This window comes from Furipterus horrens, unplaced genomic scaffold (assembly GCF_987537825.1).
Source record: "Furipterus horrens unplaced genomic scaffold, mFurHor1.1.pri manual_scaffold_11, whole genome shotgun sequence".
In the NCBI taxonomy this organism is placed as follows: domain Eukaryota; kingdom Metazoa; phylum Chordata; class Mammalia; order Chiroptera; family Furipteridae; genus Furipterus; species Furipterus horrens.
Genome location: NW_028327181.1, coordinates 86,896,412 through 86,913,142, shown reverse-complemented (window position 1 = coordinate 86,913,142; position 16,731 = coordinate 86,896,412). Strand labels below are relative to the sequence as shown.

General features: G+C 39.9%; 1 protein-coding gene across 1 annotated transcript in view; it reads left to right on the top strand.

The window, feature by feature from the left end:
• The window catches only part of LOC149998728 (vacuole membrane protein 1-like), a 67,477-nt gene extending 52,725 nt beyond the window's left edge, over window positions 1–14,752 (top strand). Inside the window, exons 2-4 of the mRNA XM_090292622.1 lie at window positions 11,196–11,297; window positions 13,525–13,659; window positions 14,661–14,752. Coding sequence (XP_090148748.1) covers window positions 11,222–11,297; window positions 13,525–13,659; window positions 14,661–14,719 — 270 coding nt within the window. The 5' untranslated portion in view covers window positions 11,196–11,221 and the 3' untranslated portion in view covers window positions 14,720–14,752. The remainder of the gene's footprint in view (window positions 1–11,195; window positions 11,298–13,524; window positions 13,660–14,660) is intronic.
• The last annotated feature ends 1,979 nt before the right edge of the window (window positions 14,753–16,731 follow it).

Genomic DNA, 16,731 nt, shown 5'->3' with positions numbered 1-16,731 from the left:
CCATTTCATGGAAGATTGTTTTAGTAAAGTATATGCTATATAATTAAGATATAAGTTGAGATAAAATGAGCTAGATAAACCACTGTGTCTACATTATAATGGTCCCTTAAAATGGAGTAAACTTATGGAACATTGAAAGTAAATGGGAAAAAGAAAAAGTGGATGAGTTAGTTTGGTAGAATTATGCATGGTCTTACTTCAAGAGCACCATCATTTCTAAAAAGTTAATTGTGTAACACATATTACAGAATATTTTAAGACAGAAATGGCCTTCCCATGCAGAATCCATTGAATTCTGAGGTTCTTAAGACCCTGCCTGGCTCATGATAGAAGCCTGATTTCCCGGAGAGGAACCAGACCTCCACATCGTTTGGAAAGATTTAGGAATGGCCAGGATATCCTCAAGACTTGTTTGCTCGGCTGACATCTGCTGCCAGCTCAGAGGCATCCAGGCAAAGACACAGAGAATGTCTGCACTTCCTGAACTGCTTCGTTTGTCAGTAGCAGGGCAGCCGAAAGGGCAGGGTTTGTAAGCGAAATGCATTGGAAGTCAAGTTACAGGGATCCTTTGGTGAAAGGGAGCCAGTCAAAGCCAGCATCATGTCTGAGTTAATAAAGGTTCACGGTGGGGAACCCTATCTAAAGAATGTCCCTTGTCTTTGTGATCTAGGGTTTCTGGAAATTCAGTTTCAGGTTCCCGGGGTTCTAATGCAAGCTGCTCTCCAGGCAGTGTGAGATATTGTACTAGTGGAAAGCAAAAGAAAATAGAGAGCAAAGGAACTTAACTTCCAAGAGAAAACTATGGCCAATAATTTCTTTTGTTCTTAGCTGCTTGCAGAGTCACATTATTTTCAATGGTAATGTATCATATTTTGATATAAAATTTATAACAACGCTCCTACTTCCAGTATCCAAACATGCAAATCTCTGTAAACAGGGTTAGTCTGAAAACAAGAGAAGTTTTTAATTGATGTGACATTGATTACTTTGATCCAAACATACACACTCCTTTTGGTTACTTATCTGAATTCTAATCATATACTAATCCTGCATTCTGCTCCATAGTTATAAACTTCACTGGACATGGAAAAGATGTGTTTTGCCTCTCCCAACTTAGAAACAGTTTTTGCTCTTGAAACCAAGCAACTCAGAGGAGAGCCCATGGCCAACTGTGTGCCCAGTGAGTCAATGAGAACTGATACCTGGCTTTGCAGTGGGGAAAGACAAGCTATTTTATTATAAATGGTGCCGTCCAGGAGAATGGAAAGCTACTGCTCAGAAGCTTGAGTTCTCCAATGGTTTACAGACAAGAGGTTTCACAGAGCAAAAATTGTGCCTGACTATGAGTAAGGTGTTCAGGGTCATGGGCTGTGTTGATTGATCATATTTTATGCAAGCTTTAGCAATCTGATTTATCCACTCTTGGGTATGTGTGACTATGGCCAGGTGGTCTTGAACAGAAAGAGAGGTCTGTAAGACATCTTGGGATTGTGAGTCAGTGACATAGTCTTGACAGCCAACAGAACAGAGCTATACATGTCATGCTTAACGGGCTATATTCTTCTGTTATCTTAAGCAGGGTATACTTTTTGAAGCTCGCTTTACTGGCAGGCCTGCAGGCCCCAAGACATAACTATGTTCCAGTTGCAGCTATTGTTTCCGAACCAAAGCGGGGGTTCTGCTGCCTGCCACCACCAATAGACAAATTCTAGGGACAGGGTGGTGAGAAAGGAACAAGGTTTTTAGTCAATGTTGCACGATCTGGGAGAATGGTAGACTTTTCTCAAAGCCCATTCACTCCAGGAAACCCAGAGGAAAATACAGCAGACCTCAGCCAGACCAAAAGCAAAGGCAGCATCCAGACTTCCTTCTCCCATTGAAAGTACTGCCCTTTGGGAACCGCAGGCAGCCACTGAGTGGCCGCCGAGTCAGCTCGTCTGTTTCCCCAGCCACCGTCAGTCCTCAGGCTCCCTCCTGGAGCCCATGTGTGGGGCCAATGCCACCACCAGCTATGCGGCTTCCAGAGCCAGACGGTCTCACGAACACACCAGTCAGTACATTCGCAAGGTGGGTCAGTGCATCCCTTCCTTCCCTTGCTGCCATTCTGACCTCTGTGGCACATGTGCCTGCCTTGCCCTGGTCCCATCCCCAGTCAGGTACTAGAAGGGGGTAGGAGGACTTTGTTGCCTATCCAAGGATCTTGCTAGCCTTCTGTGTGCTCACTGTAATACTTCCTCCTGTTCCACCTCGCCCAGGGGCAGGGATATGCCACCAGGTGCAAGCCACTATTCCCCGGCGGGTGGAGCATGCATGCGGCAGAGCTTGGTTATCTGGCCGCTGTGGGCAGTTTAGGATGTCCTCCAGCATCCCCTCAGTTCGCTGCCCTCCACCTGCTCCCAGCAGTCTGGCCAGGCTAACAGTAACACTATGACTCTTAAGAAAGGCTAATTTAATAATTTAAACTAAAAGTTAAATTCTAATATATCAAGCATGTTATGTTTGGCTCAGCTCCTCTCTCCTACCTTCTCTGCCACCTCATAGACACTTGCAAACACTTCTCCATTCTTGGCAAGATTGCAGATGCAACCTCCTTAGCGTTTTTTTCAGTGCCATAGGCTTTCCAAAAATGGAGGTTCTAACCGGCAGGGGTGGAGGGTGTTTCCTTTAACCTCTCATGCTGCAAACAGAAACATGCAAGCCAAAACATAATCAAATTACCCCACTTTTCCCACTTAGGCAGAAAAGAATTGAGAGCAAAAATAGCTGAAGTCACATCACCAGACTTGTCCTATGAAAAACAAAATCTTCATCTGTATCTCGTCTGCATGATATCTCTCTCTCCTTCCATGGCTCTCATGAGGAAAGATTGCTTTTAATTTCCTTTATGTGAGGGATACAAATATGTATTCACATAAGGCAAGTAAAGTTTATTTTGTTCGTTTTTCAGTTTTTTACATCTGCACCTTGTATCTGGGCTCAATCGTAGGCTTTGGGGGAAATAGCCACTCTTGCCTTCTCTTTTCCCCAAAACGTGGTTATTTATGGAACATTATGTCATTATACCTCATAGACCTCTTCCTCCCTCCAGTTTATGTGGATGACACATCAGGTAGTATTTCAAAATATGCTCCCATATTTTAGGTTGGAAAGGGTGATTTGCCTCTCAGCTCTGATTTTATCTTCCCCTAATGTGGTTGCTGTAAACCTTTTTGATTGCTTTCTTTCACATTTCCTGAGGGGGACTGGTAAAATCCTTTTTAACAAGGGGTATTCGTCTGAGTATGCAGAGAATTTTAATTGAGCAGTTTTTGCCACCCTATTCCAGTAAACAATGTGAAAGTCTCAGCTGCTAAGAAAGGGTATTTAATCCTAGGCATGCTTTTTATAGCAATCTAATGGAATGCATTCAATTCAGTAACCAAGTAAACGGTGAAATAAATGATTTGGGCAAAGCAAGGCCCCCAAAGGAAGAAAACCATTCACCAGGGACCCTGCTCAACAGGAAAGTGGGCTTTGCACATGCCTTTCTGATACATATTGATACTTTTAATCTCCCTTCACTCCAGGCTAATTGGCAGTGATTCCTGCATGTGTCTCATGTCATGGGAAGGAATATGAGTATTTATCACCTTATTTCTAAAAAAAAAAAAAAAATGCATAATTATTCTAATTTTTATTTTCATCCTTATTTCCCCTTTATTAAAAAAAAAAAGATTTCTTCCTCTGGTGTTTATCTTATTAAACACAATGTTGAATTATTTCCATCTGCCAGGTTGGGGAAATTGCCTAGTAGTGTGGAGACCAAGTCAGAAACCAACATGATGAGTTATTTATTAGCTCTGGCCCTCTGGTTCCTTTACCCTGGTGGAGGATGTGGAGATAGTTATTCATTGCTTATTTGTAATCTTTTTATTTAAAGAGAAAGGAAATGCTCATATTTCTGCATGGAAAAGAAATACCGAAATGCCACTAGGAATACCCATGCTCAGGTCCAAACCCTGAAACTGGTTGTAATGGATGGAGATATCCACTGCAGGGAGAACACAGAGTGGGGGATTTATAACTGAGCATCACCGCCGTTAGGCACGTCTGTGGAAATACTGCTCCTGGAAGAGGGAACTCAGATAAAGTGGCAATGAGCTGGAAACATGTGACCGATGACCAGTACTACACACAGTCTGTCAGCTTAGTCAGGAAGAGAAGATATAATGGCATGAACAACATCAACAACAATAACAAAAAGAGTGAGAAAAATTAAGGAATTACCACTATACAAGAAGAATGTGACTAAGAAGTAACTTTCTTCTGTCCTGGTATCCTTCAGGGAAGTCCTGATGTGACAGGATGGGATGAGGATATCATGATTTCCAAAGCACAAATAAAATGGTGATGAGTATGCCCTTTAATGCTTTGTAATAACTAAAATGAAGGCAAATAGCCAGGTATGCTTCATATTGCCTCAGCATTTAGGGTAATTCTTTAAAAAGGAAGTAAAATGATAGAATACTGCAAAAATTACAATATTACTCTGATATTTCTGTATTTTTCACTGTTGACTCTAGACAGACTTTGACACAGCCAGTTATTACATTTCATTATGTATTTTCAAAATGCCAGTTCGTACTTCAATTTACGTTGTCCCATCCCATTCTGTGGCTAATGGATTTTCTTCTGACTTATGAATATGTAGCAGCAATGCCACATCCAGTAAAATTTTTGGCAAAGCTGAATAATCTTTCTCCAGTATTTTCTTCATTTCTCATTATTAACCGAGACTCACTCTCGCCCATCACATCATCTCAGTGCTCTGTAAATAACCTCATACAACATCTCACTTCTGTGCCTTTATTACTGCCATCCTGTCAGCTGACTTGCCTCTTTCTCTTTCGGCATTTAACATTCTTGTTATGATGCTAAATCCTATTTAAATTCTTCCTTTAGTAACGTATTCCATCAAACTTCACAAACAAACATTGACATAGGGTCGCATATTTTAGCTGAATGTCTTATTCTTACTCAGGTTTCCCCACTCGACAACATTCTTCACAGTAAGAACTTTGACTTTTGTTTCATCGGTATTTCAGGAGATAAGACAATGAGAGTATAGTGGATGTAAGAAAAGGCTTTTAGTACAATATGAGAACATTGTGGAGTCAAAAATCCTTATTTCACTGATGAGCAAACCGAAGTTCAAAATTTGAAGAGACTTAATGATGTTATTTAAGGCAGATGTGAAAGCCGAGAGTCAATCGTGAACCTTGACTCCAAGTCCAATGTGCTTTGTGTTAGCCCTGCCTGCCTCAAAACTTCTGCTTAAGAGGTATACACATTTTGATCGAGAGACTTGATAATCTGGCTGTTGTGAAGAGCACAGCGCAACAGCATTGCTAAGTCAAGTCCTTTATATATGTTGCCTATTGCTGTGTACCAAATTACCCTGAAACATGGTGGCTTTAAAAAACAGTAAGCATGAATCACATATCTGGGCACAGCTTAACGGGTCACCTCCGTCTCAAAGTCTCTCAGACAGTCTCATGCTAAGCTCACAATGACGTACATACGGCATTTTCCCTTTCTGTCTCTGGATCCCTCGTGTGCGCGGGAACTCTGTGATGTAGTTGGGCTTCCCGTGCCTGGGGAGTTAAATTTGATTTTCTCTCGTCAATCTGTCTCATTGATTTGATTCCTCAGCCAGCCAAAAGGAACCGGAGGGAGGAAGGATTTTTCCCTTTCTCCACAGCATTATCTGGGTAAGCCATAACACGGAATTTGAGAATTAAAATCTGGGGGTTTGCTTTTTAGGGATGTCTTCTAGTGCTTACGTCTTTGTATGGAAAGATCATTTTGCATTGACATCTGTTCATTCATCCAATCATTGAACAAAATACCTGTGTCCTAGGTTCTGGGGAAAACAGTGGGAAACAAAGACAAACAGATACTCTTGTCAGAAGCCTGATAGAAACATAAACACAGAAGTGAAAGAATAAACACAGTATAATAAATCTTAAAAAGGAAACAACAAAGGGTCTGAGAGAGAATGAATGTGGCTGTCTGCCTGTTTGAGACTCTGGCACGGTACACCTGTAATACCGTGATACGAGGTTAGGTAGGAAACACATGTGTGGTTGAGGTTATGTAGTTTTCCAGGCTATGTAAATTAGTTTGAATTTTATCTGAGAGCAATAGGAAGTCATTCTCCAGTTTCAGGTAGGGAGTAATATGATTTATATGAAGTTCACTCTTGCTCATATGTGAAGGATGAATTGAAGGGGCAAGAACAGAAATGGAGACATGAAGATGGCCTGATCCAGATGGTAGCAAAAGTGGAGAGCCGTGAGTGGGTGGATGCTAAATATATTTGGAAGAGTACTGGGGCCTGAATTAGATGTGAGGAGTCAGGGATAGCTGTGCTTCTCTGTGTGGTAACTGGGTGGATGGTTGTGCCAAGCACCGGGAGAGGGAGGGTTTGGGGAGGACTGGATGTGTTACCAGAAGAGGAAGAGGGATGAGGCTGGGTTAAAAAGAACATGTTAAATTTGAGATGCTTGGGAATCGTCCAGGTGGTACTTTATTAGGAATACTAATCTAGAGCTCAGGACCGGAAGTACAAATCCATGCTAGTATTTTAAACTATGGAACCAGATAAGTCACTTGGAGAAACCTGGCAATGGGTCAGGTCAGGTAAATGAGAGCCAGCAAAGGACACTGATAAATGAGTGTTTGAAGAAAGAATGATCAGATAATCCAACACTAATAAAAAGTGGTTACAGCTACACAGATGAGGCAGAGGGGTGAGCGAGGTTTGTCATTTTTTTTAGGGGGCTGGGTATCAAGCATGTGATTTACTCAGAATTCTTTTAAGAAATGTTCAGCTCTGTCAGATGCTGCTCTGTGGTCTAGAAGACAGAATAAAGTCCAGTAAAGTTGAATTGGTGGATCTGACTGACCTCTTCTTTCCTCATTTTTGAGTCTGTTTCCTTCCAGAAACTTTGAAGTCTCCACATTGCAAAAGCTGTGTAATCAGGAGAGCATACAAGGTTCTCCTGCCCCTTGTAAGTTTTTAAGATCTAATTTTTAGGAGATTTTAGCGCTGCTTCTGTGGGTAGAGGAATTTCTTCAGTTTATACTAATTACAGATATCGCTAGAATCTCTGTACCTGCAAAACTCTATAATTTTTATAAATTTAAGTATCTGAATCAATCAGTAACCTTAGTAGCTGTTGGGAGGTGAAACATGCCCGCAGGCTCCCACCTCAAAGGCTTTGTACTTCTTTTCCTCTTTCCCTACAGTGCTCTTCCCCGTGTTTTTCCGTGGCTTTTCTCTAATGTTAAGTTCTCAGAGAAAGCTTCTTTTACCCACCTTGTGAAAAATTGTGCACGATCCACACGCATATACACACTCCCAAATTTCCTTACTTTTCACTGTAGCAGTTATCACTATTGAGTATTTTGCTGTGTAACAACTTAGCTCCAGAATTTCGTGATTTAAAAATTCATTTGATATTTCTCGTGATTCTGTGAGTTAGGTTGGGCAGTCCTGGTCCGGGCTAGCGTGGCTCTTTAGCTAGGCCGGTCTTGGCTGGGATGCCTTTGCTCCACATGGTCCCCTCTGCCTCAGCAGGTTAGCCGGGGCCTTTTTCACACGGGCCGGGGGTTCCAAAGAGCAGTCAGAGAAAACAGACAGGTCCCAGGGCAAGTGCTTTTCAAGCCTGTGCGCACAGAGCTGACTTCAGCGGAAGCTGATCTGCCATCTGTGACCACCCCCCCCTCCCCCCACCGTGCGCACAGGAACTCTGTGCTGTGCTTCTGGCCCCGAAGCTCCGGGGTATGTCTCCTACCGGCTCTGGCGCCAGAGCCTCTCAGCACCTGGTGGTTCCCCTTCCCATAGGTTAGTGTACTTCATGCTTCACCAATATGGGGAACAGTTTAGGCTGGAAATGTATACCCTCATAACCTACTAAGCCATTTTTGGGAGATTTATTGAGATTTTGAACACTTAAATTCTATCCTAACTTGGAGTTTTAATTTGTTGAATTCCCCAAGACTTAGAAAGTTCAAAAAGATTCAGAGAATTTATCTCATATGTTCTCATTCAAATAATGCATCTTCTGAGAACACATTCTTGAACTGCCACAAGCATGTGTTAGATACTGTCTGACTCTGAGTCAGATGATCTGATAGTCACTCTGATATTGCGCGTGGTGTTTGAGTTTTCTTTGGCTTTATGCTGTATCAAAGCCTCACTAGTCAAGATATGTTACTCTTCACTTATTTATTAAGTTTCCAGGAATAAATTGCAATTTCTTAATCTTAATAATTTTAGGAAAATCTACAGCTATTTTGGAGTAGTCTATGACCGAATTTACTAAATAATCCAGTTAAGGATACACACTTCTGAAAGCAAGAAAGGTATACTAATCAAGTTGGCTGCCTTATATGCTTTATATGGGAAAATCTGTTTTATTAGTTTTTTTGTATGTGAGAAAGTGGGATCATTTGGATAGATTATTTTCTGAAGTGGAAGTGTGCTCATTTTATTTTGCAACACAGTGGCTAAGAAAATTAGAATCAGTGGTTTCACTCATCTTACTTGCTTTTCCTTTTCATCTTGTTAAATTCCCCAGTAGCTCTTCTATTACTCAGGGAGTTGCTGTTTTCATTTTCTCCTTAAATGTTTCTGTGTTTCTTTGAAGAACTCACAATAATTTAGTTTCACAGTGTTTTTGCATTACAAATGCAGCTAATGTTTAAAATGAATGGATTATTATAGTCTTAGCACCGATGTACAGCCTACAAAGAACCTTTGTGAGCTGATTTTAGCAGTATTTTCTAAGGACTTCTGCCAGAAACAAACAAAAAAACCCATATATCTTAAGGTCAACCTTTTATTTTGAATGCTTCAGCTGTGTTTAAAATCTGCAAGTTTACAGCCTTTTAAAGCATTTCTTGTATCTAGATATGTCTTCACAATGAAAATTATATTGGATGTCTGAATTATGCTTTCCTGTTTCTACCTTCTCATCTCATCCACAGACCTATAGAGTTTATTTCAACAACTTAATTCTCAATACATGCTGTTAAAATTGATATTACAACACTTCCACTGCACAGTAAGCTCCGTTGGATATCAGGAAGATATTCTAGGTTCCTGTTTGAGGAGAGTTCAGTCCTTTTGGATTTATTCCCACACACTATTCCATCATAGATTTCCAAAATTTATGCTTCTGCGTTCCACCGTGAAAAGTGGCTCTCCTTAAAAATTAGTACTTCCTCTTACCCTACCTAGCTGCATAGGTAGGCTAGAGCCCTTTACTCCATAATGATTTTTAACAAATTGTCCTTTTAGTACTTTTCAAAATGTTTAGATTGATGATAATTCATTTTTGTTATCCAACATAACAAAGTAAGATTTTTCTGATTCTTTGGCTGCTTCTCTGGAAACCAGTTTTGCAAGTTCATGTGTAGTATGTGGAAAACAAGTGTCTGTAAGTGACTACTCAGGGAAGAATTCACTATGATTATTTTGGGAAATTGTGACATTCGTGAAATGGGCTTGGAGAAACTAACATTAAGTGCCTGCTGTGTACCTGTCACTGTGCATGACAGTTATCTATAATTTCTCTTGAAGTAGAGAGACTAAATTACTGAGAATACTCCAAACCAACACACACACAAAAATTAAAGATGACATGAATATAGAAATGGGGATATTTTACAAATGAACTCAAATGCAAAGGCTTAAATTAGTTACTCAAGTCGTGCAGCTAATAAATACATGATGCTGGAAGGATTCTTTTAGCTCCAGTAAATAAAGCAACTTTCAGTTAAGGAGAATAGAATTAGAATAGGGTAGAATGCATTCGGCCTAGGGTGTGGAATACAGACAGGTGACATACCAAGTCCAAGGGCTGCTTGCTCTGATATGACCTGAAGTCCATCAAGATGTATTGGCAGCTTTGGGGAACCAAGTTTTTCTGTTCCCCTATAAAATTGGTCCTTTTATGATGTTGAAAATGATAATGAGTAAGATTAACAGGGTATGTTAATGCTAGCCTGAGTAGTCACTGTTGTGATTTGAAGACACGGGCTGCAAAATACTTAGGGTATATCTGGGATAAAAGACGGTCTGGCTTACGCAGTTTAGTCCACTCAGGGCATCTGGATCTTGGTATAGATGCCACATTTTAGTGTCTGCTTCTCAGCTTTTTAGCTTGTAAATTTGAAGTAGTAAGTGTATATCTGAATGGACACCAGAGGATGGAATTATTCTAACCAAGTTCACAAACCAGAATACCAATTTATTACTATTACCAAGAAAAATATTACTGTACTGTGATCTGGTTCCCCTTGTTTATACTAATCAGTGTTGGATTAGTCTGCTAGGGCTACCATAACAATGCCATAGACTAGTTGACTTAAACAACAGACATTTATTTTCTCCCCGTTTCAGAGTCTGGACATATGAAATTGGGGAGCTGACAGGGTTGGGTTCTGATGAGGCCTCTCTTTCTGGCTTGCAGACAGCTGCTTTCTTGTGTCCTCACATGGACTTTCCTCTATGTGCTTGCAGAGAGAGAGGTGTCTGGTGTCTCTTTTCATCTTCTGGTGACACTGGTTCTATTGGATTAGGGCCCCACCCTTACGATCTCATTTAACCTTAACTACTCCAACTACAAATAAAGTAAACACATTGTTCAGGTAAAGATATGGTAGTGCTGCCATGTTGTGTCTGTATGCAGTTTTATTTAGTCACGGGTGCAAAGCAGAATTATGTACAGTAGTCCCTCTCTATATGGCTGTTCACTTATCGTGGCCTCACTGTATTGCAGGATTTTTAAGAATATTATATTTATCGTGGATTTTTCACTGTATTGTGGGATTTTGCGGTACTGTATACATATGTTGTTAAAGTTATGTAGGTTTAAGAGTATAGAATGTGTTTAAGAACATAAGTAGTGTTTATAAAAGTGTGGAAAAGGTTAATAAGGGAGTGGGAAAGGTTAATAAGGGACTGGGAAAGCTTTATAGTGTGTGGGAAGGGTTTATAAAGCCTTAAAATATATATAAATACTAAAATAAGTGTAAGGTTCCTACTTCGTGGATTTTCACCTGTCACGGGGGGATCTAGAATGTAATGCCCGTGATAAGTGAGGGAATACTGTAATGTATCACTGGATTTTATTTTGCTTTATTAGCTCCTCAAGAGTTATTGATCTATGAAATGGCAGAGAATGGAAAAAATTGTGACCAGAGACGTGTAGCAATGAACAAGGAACAATATAATGGAAAATTCACAGGTAAAGTATGGCAGTTTGGAGGGAGAAGATCTATGGGTTTAAATTATATGCTTTTCACTGGAATAAAATAGAAATATATCTATTATTTGTTATTTTTATAGTAAAATAATATTCTATGTAATAATACAAGGTTCTTATATAAGATTAATTATATTTTGTTTACTCTTCAGAGTAAATTAAATTATGAGTCCGGGCCTGTAAGGTGATTTTTTTTCACAGTGATAGTCGAGGCAGCCTGGCCACCGTCACATTTAGTATTCTAGGTACAAGATGATTATTGTTAATTTTATTGTATGAAAAGTATTTGGTGCCCAATTTCATGATGCTATTTTGTAACTTTAGAGATAGATTATAAATTTACTTATTACAGGAACCCTAAATTATATAATTATCAAAAAAGTCAGAATATGATTATTGTGGATTTATTTCAAAATCTTGAGACAAATTTATATTTTAACCAAATTTGAAATTTGTGGGGTAAATTGCAGTATGTTTGACTCTTATTCATACATATACCCTGAAAATTACAGAATTTATTTATATAGATGATTTAACAAAAATCTTTCCTTTGCATATTAAAGGAAAATGAAAGGTTTTCCTTTTCTGTTCATTGTAATGGATTTCCTTTTAACTTCTAGATTGTTTAGCATCTCAAACACATCACAAATTATACTCCAGTATGGTAATATTATTATAGCAGATATTTTCTTCTATTGGAAGAGGTGTAAGCTATCTGAAACAGTTGCCATATGTTTGCTTTGATCACTGAATGGCCTTGCAGAACACATTTTGTAGCACTGATCTGACTTCTGGGTTACTTTGCCAATAAATTTTACATTGTTTCACTAGGCGTTTCAGGATTAAGAGATAGGCATCGTATATGTCACGGTCTCTCCCATTAGTAGCTTTTACATGTTTTTTTGTCTTTTCAACTAGCACATTTATATATGCTCCCCCTACTGCCTCACCCCCAGAAATTTAAAATTAATGTTTCTATGACATACTCTTCTTTACCACAGGTTTTATTTTTTACTAAATATTTGCCAGAGGTTGTGCTATAACTGTACATGAAGACCTTGTTCTTTATTCAGGATGCTTAGTACTCCATTGTATGAGTATACCATACTAGAATCATCCCTCTGTCCTCTGTTGATAACATTTCAGTTGTTTATAATCTTTTGCTAGGACAAATAATGCCTCATTGAATAAGCTTGTACAAAACTTATTTCTCCTTACACCTAATCATTCTTAAAAATAGAATTATTGGATTACAGGGTACAGTAGGTCCCCTTATTTATGGGGGAAACATTCCAAGAGGATGCCTGAAACCATGGGTAGTACCAAACCCTAAATATGCTGTTTTTCTTTCATGCATTCATATGCTTTATGGCTTCTCTTCGGCGTATCCGAATTATCAGCATCACTAGTCTTGTGCTTTGAAGCTATTATCAAGTTAAATAAGAATTACTTGAACACCAGCACTGTGGTAACTGCAGTAGTCCATCTGGTGACCGAGACAGCTACGAAGTGACTAGTGAGCAGGTAGCAGAGACAGCACGGTCAGCGCCAGATTTCATCGCATTACTCACAACAGTGCGCAATTTAAAACCTATGAATTGCTGATCTCTGGAATCAGACCAAGGCTGACCATGGGTACTGAAAGTGGAACCATGTATAAGGTGGGGCTACTCTATGTGTATTGCAATTTTGATAGATGATGACAATAATAACTAACCTTAATTGTGCCCTTAACTAAGGGTCAAACTTCTGAGAGCTTTACTATATGAATTAATTTAATCTTTATCATGACCCTATAAAGTAAGTACTATTTTCGTCTTCATTTCAGAGAGAGATAACTGAGGCATAGACAGGTTAACCAACTTGCCCAAGGTCACAGGACTAGTTAAGCGCCAAGACCAGGATTTGGAACGAAGTAATTTGCCTTCACATTTTGAGCTCTAAATCACTTTGCTCTACGATATAAGCTAAATTGCACTCCGTAGAGGTGGGATAATGTAGTATTCCAGTAATGTACAAAAGAGAAACTTGTGTCCTAACAGTAAGATAATTGCATAAAAAATGTTAAGAGTTGTCCTAGTGTGAACCACATTGTTTTTTTGAGGTTCATATGCCGTCATTCAAATGTGGGATGGGAAAGTAGACGAATTATGAAAGTGATTGGAAAAAGCGAGCATTTTGTTTTAATTTCCGCACTAATGTTTTTCAGATCCCTCTTCAATGAATGAAAAGAAGAAGAGGGATCAGGAAGAAAGGCAGAATATTGTCCTGTGGAGACAGCCACTCATTACCTTGCAGTATTTTTCTCTGGAAATCCTAGTAATCTTGAAGGATGGACCTCAAAGTAAAGAGTCTTCCATAATCTTTTATATAACTCTTATTTACTAATTTTAGAAATCTTCAGCAAGCTCCTACTCCCTGCCACCTGCTTTATGAAATGGATTGAATTTAGAATGTTATGGGAATATATTTATTTTCCTTTCCTATAGTTTGCAGAAAAATAGGTTAAGGGAACATACTATTGACAGTTGACCGCTATCTCATGTTGAATCTTTTATGCAAAACAGAATACTGAAAACGAGATTTTTTTTCTGGCTTTGCTTTAAGGAGGAAGACCTGTGTATATTGAATACACTGATTCTTTAGTAGGACAAGGTTCAGGATACGTGGCACTGTTACTGACAGTTTGAGCCAATGAGAAAAGACTGCCAAGAAAATGTGTTCTATCTTGAATTTAGTACTTGTAAGCCCTATTTCAGACATCATAAAGAGGAAGTGAAACTTTTACTTGCCTTATCATTTTTGGCTTGCCTTTCCAAGTTATTACCTATAATATCTTGCATTTTTATTATACTTACAATTAATAAAACATTTTGTAACATTTTTCAGTTCATTTGATCTTTAAAGCAACTCCATAAAGAAGCTAAAACAAGTATATGATTATCATGATTTTTAAAACAAGAAACAGAATCAGACTGGTTAAGTGTCTTACTCCAAGTGCAGTATTTAAGGAACTTGGGATTCTGACCCAAGTCTTCTGACTTGAAGGCCAGTGCTCTCCAGTGTATTACAGTGCTTCTCCTAATTAGAAGTTTGGTGTAAATAAGATTAGTCTTTGGATAAGGGAATAAAATTGAGTTCTGTACCCATGTATCTTCCCTGGACCCCTTCTATACCCCAAGAGACCATAGTGATTAAGGACAAAAGAGCTCATCCCAGAAAGAACTGATCCTGTAGCTGAGCTAAAAAAACCGAACTGCTTTGACAGGATATTGTTTTTGAGAATGATGAATCCTGAAAATGAAACTGAGCTATTTCATTAATTTTTTAAAATATGTTTTTAAGATTATGGCATCGTCAAAACACTGTGGTGTCTTGTTTACTGCTGCTCGCTGTGCTTATAGCTACGTATTATGTCGAAGGAGCACATCAGCAGGTAAGAGGTTCGGTAACTGCGTTTCTGTTCTTTTACCTTTCCGCATCCCAGCTTCAAAATGGGACTCCTGCGGATGTCATAGGGTTTCTACTCTTAATGTTTTTAGGCTTGATTTTGCTTTTTAAATTTATCTGAAAGTATTATTCCATAGATGTATTGAACGTTCCACATTGGCACACAACCTGCCAAGTCTCTTAACCCACCTGCATTCCAGGTGCCTGCCTAAATTTAAGCACAGAGCAAGAATTATTTTTCTGTATAGGGCCTTTTGTTCTGGGGGCGGGGATGTGTGGAAGCAGTGACCAAGCTAATGCTTTGGTGGGTAAGTGGAGAAGGGCATGTCCCGATGAAGACCTGTTAGCCGTGGGTTTTAATCACGCTCACCTGTGATGGTAGCAAGACCACGAGCACACAAAGAGGTAGAGAGGGGGACTTCCGGCCAAGATGGAGGCTTAGACGCACATGCTCGGCTTCCCTCTACAACTAGAGAGGAATACAACTACTTTAAAACAAAAGATAACTAGAAATTCCAGAAAATAAAACTACACGGAAGCCCAACGTATGAAGTTATAAACCAGCGGCGCTCTTTGGGCAGGTAAGAGCAAAAGTGGGCGGTGCTGTTTGCGGCCGCACCAGGGACAGCGGCAGGGAGAGCAATCCCAGCGGCAGGGAGGACAATCCCGGCTGCAGTCAAACCCCGGCGGCTCGCGACCCCAACGCTGGAAGAAGCAGCCACCACATCGCCTCGAACAGTGAGGCCCAGGGGGCAGGAGGACAGATCCCCCGTCTCCTAGCGGAATAACTGTGTGAATCCATCTTGGACCCCCGCCCCCACACAAACCGCCACAGGGCTGCGAAATAGGTTGCGGATCGCCAGTGGACGCTGGGCAGTGACGACAAAGCGCCGGCGAGAAAGGTTGCGGATCGGCGCAGGTCGCTGGGTTGTGACGAGTACGCAGGCACTGCCCCCTATAGCCGGCCCAAGAAAACAAAACGCATCTGTCAAAATGAGGCAGACAACTATAGAAATCCCGGTGGCGCAGCTCACCAGGCAACAGATGAGGAATCTGACAGATGAACAAATAAGAAACCTGTCAGCGGCTCAGTTCAGGGCCATTGTTATCAGGTGGCTTACAGAATTCACAAAAGATCTGGAAAAAGATGAGAAAGAATCGAAAAACACGCATACTGAAAGGAACAAAACCACATACGAGACAGATGGTGAGGAAATAAAATCCAGAGTTCAAATCAACAAAACAGAACACAAAGAAGGAACAAACAGTCAACCAGTGCAGAGAGAAAAAACGGGAAGCAAGGAAAGTGATGAGAGGATCAGAAACCTCTGGGACAGCTATAAAAGGCCCAACATAAGAATCATTGGTTTGCCAGAGGGCGAAGAAGATGAACTAGAAATTGAAAAATTAAGTGAAAATATAATAAAGCAGAACTTCCCTAACTTGGGGAAGGAAACAGACTTACAGGTCCAGGAAGCACAGAGAGTTCCAAAACAACTGGACCCAGGGAGAACCACTCCAAGACACATTATAATCAAAATGTCAAAAGTTAAAGAGAGAATCTTAAAAGCAGCAAGAGAGAAGAAAAGAATCATGTACAAAGGGGTCCCAATTAGACTACCAGCTGACTTCTCAAGGGAGACCCTGCAGGCAAGAAGGGACTGGCAAGAAATATTCAAAGTAATGAAAATCCAAAACCTACAACCACGAATACTCTATCCAGCGAAATTGTCATTCAGAATAGAAGGGCAGAGAAGGTGTTTCCAGGGCAAAATAAAACTGAAAGAGCTCATTAGATCCAAACCACTGTTATATGAGATGTTAAAGGGACTGGTTTAGAAAAAGGAGGATCAAAACTATGAATACTAAAATGAAAACTGCATCACAAGAAACAACAACAGAAGCTAGGGAATTGAAACAAAGGCAAACTAAACAGGCAACAAGAGTGGATAAAGAACTATAGGTA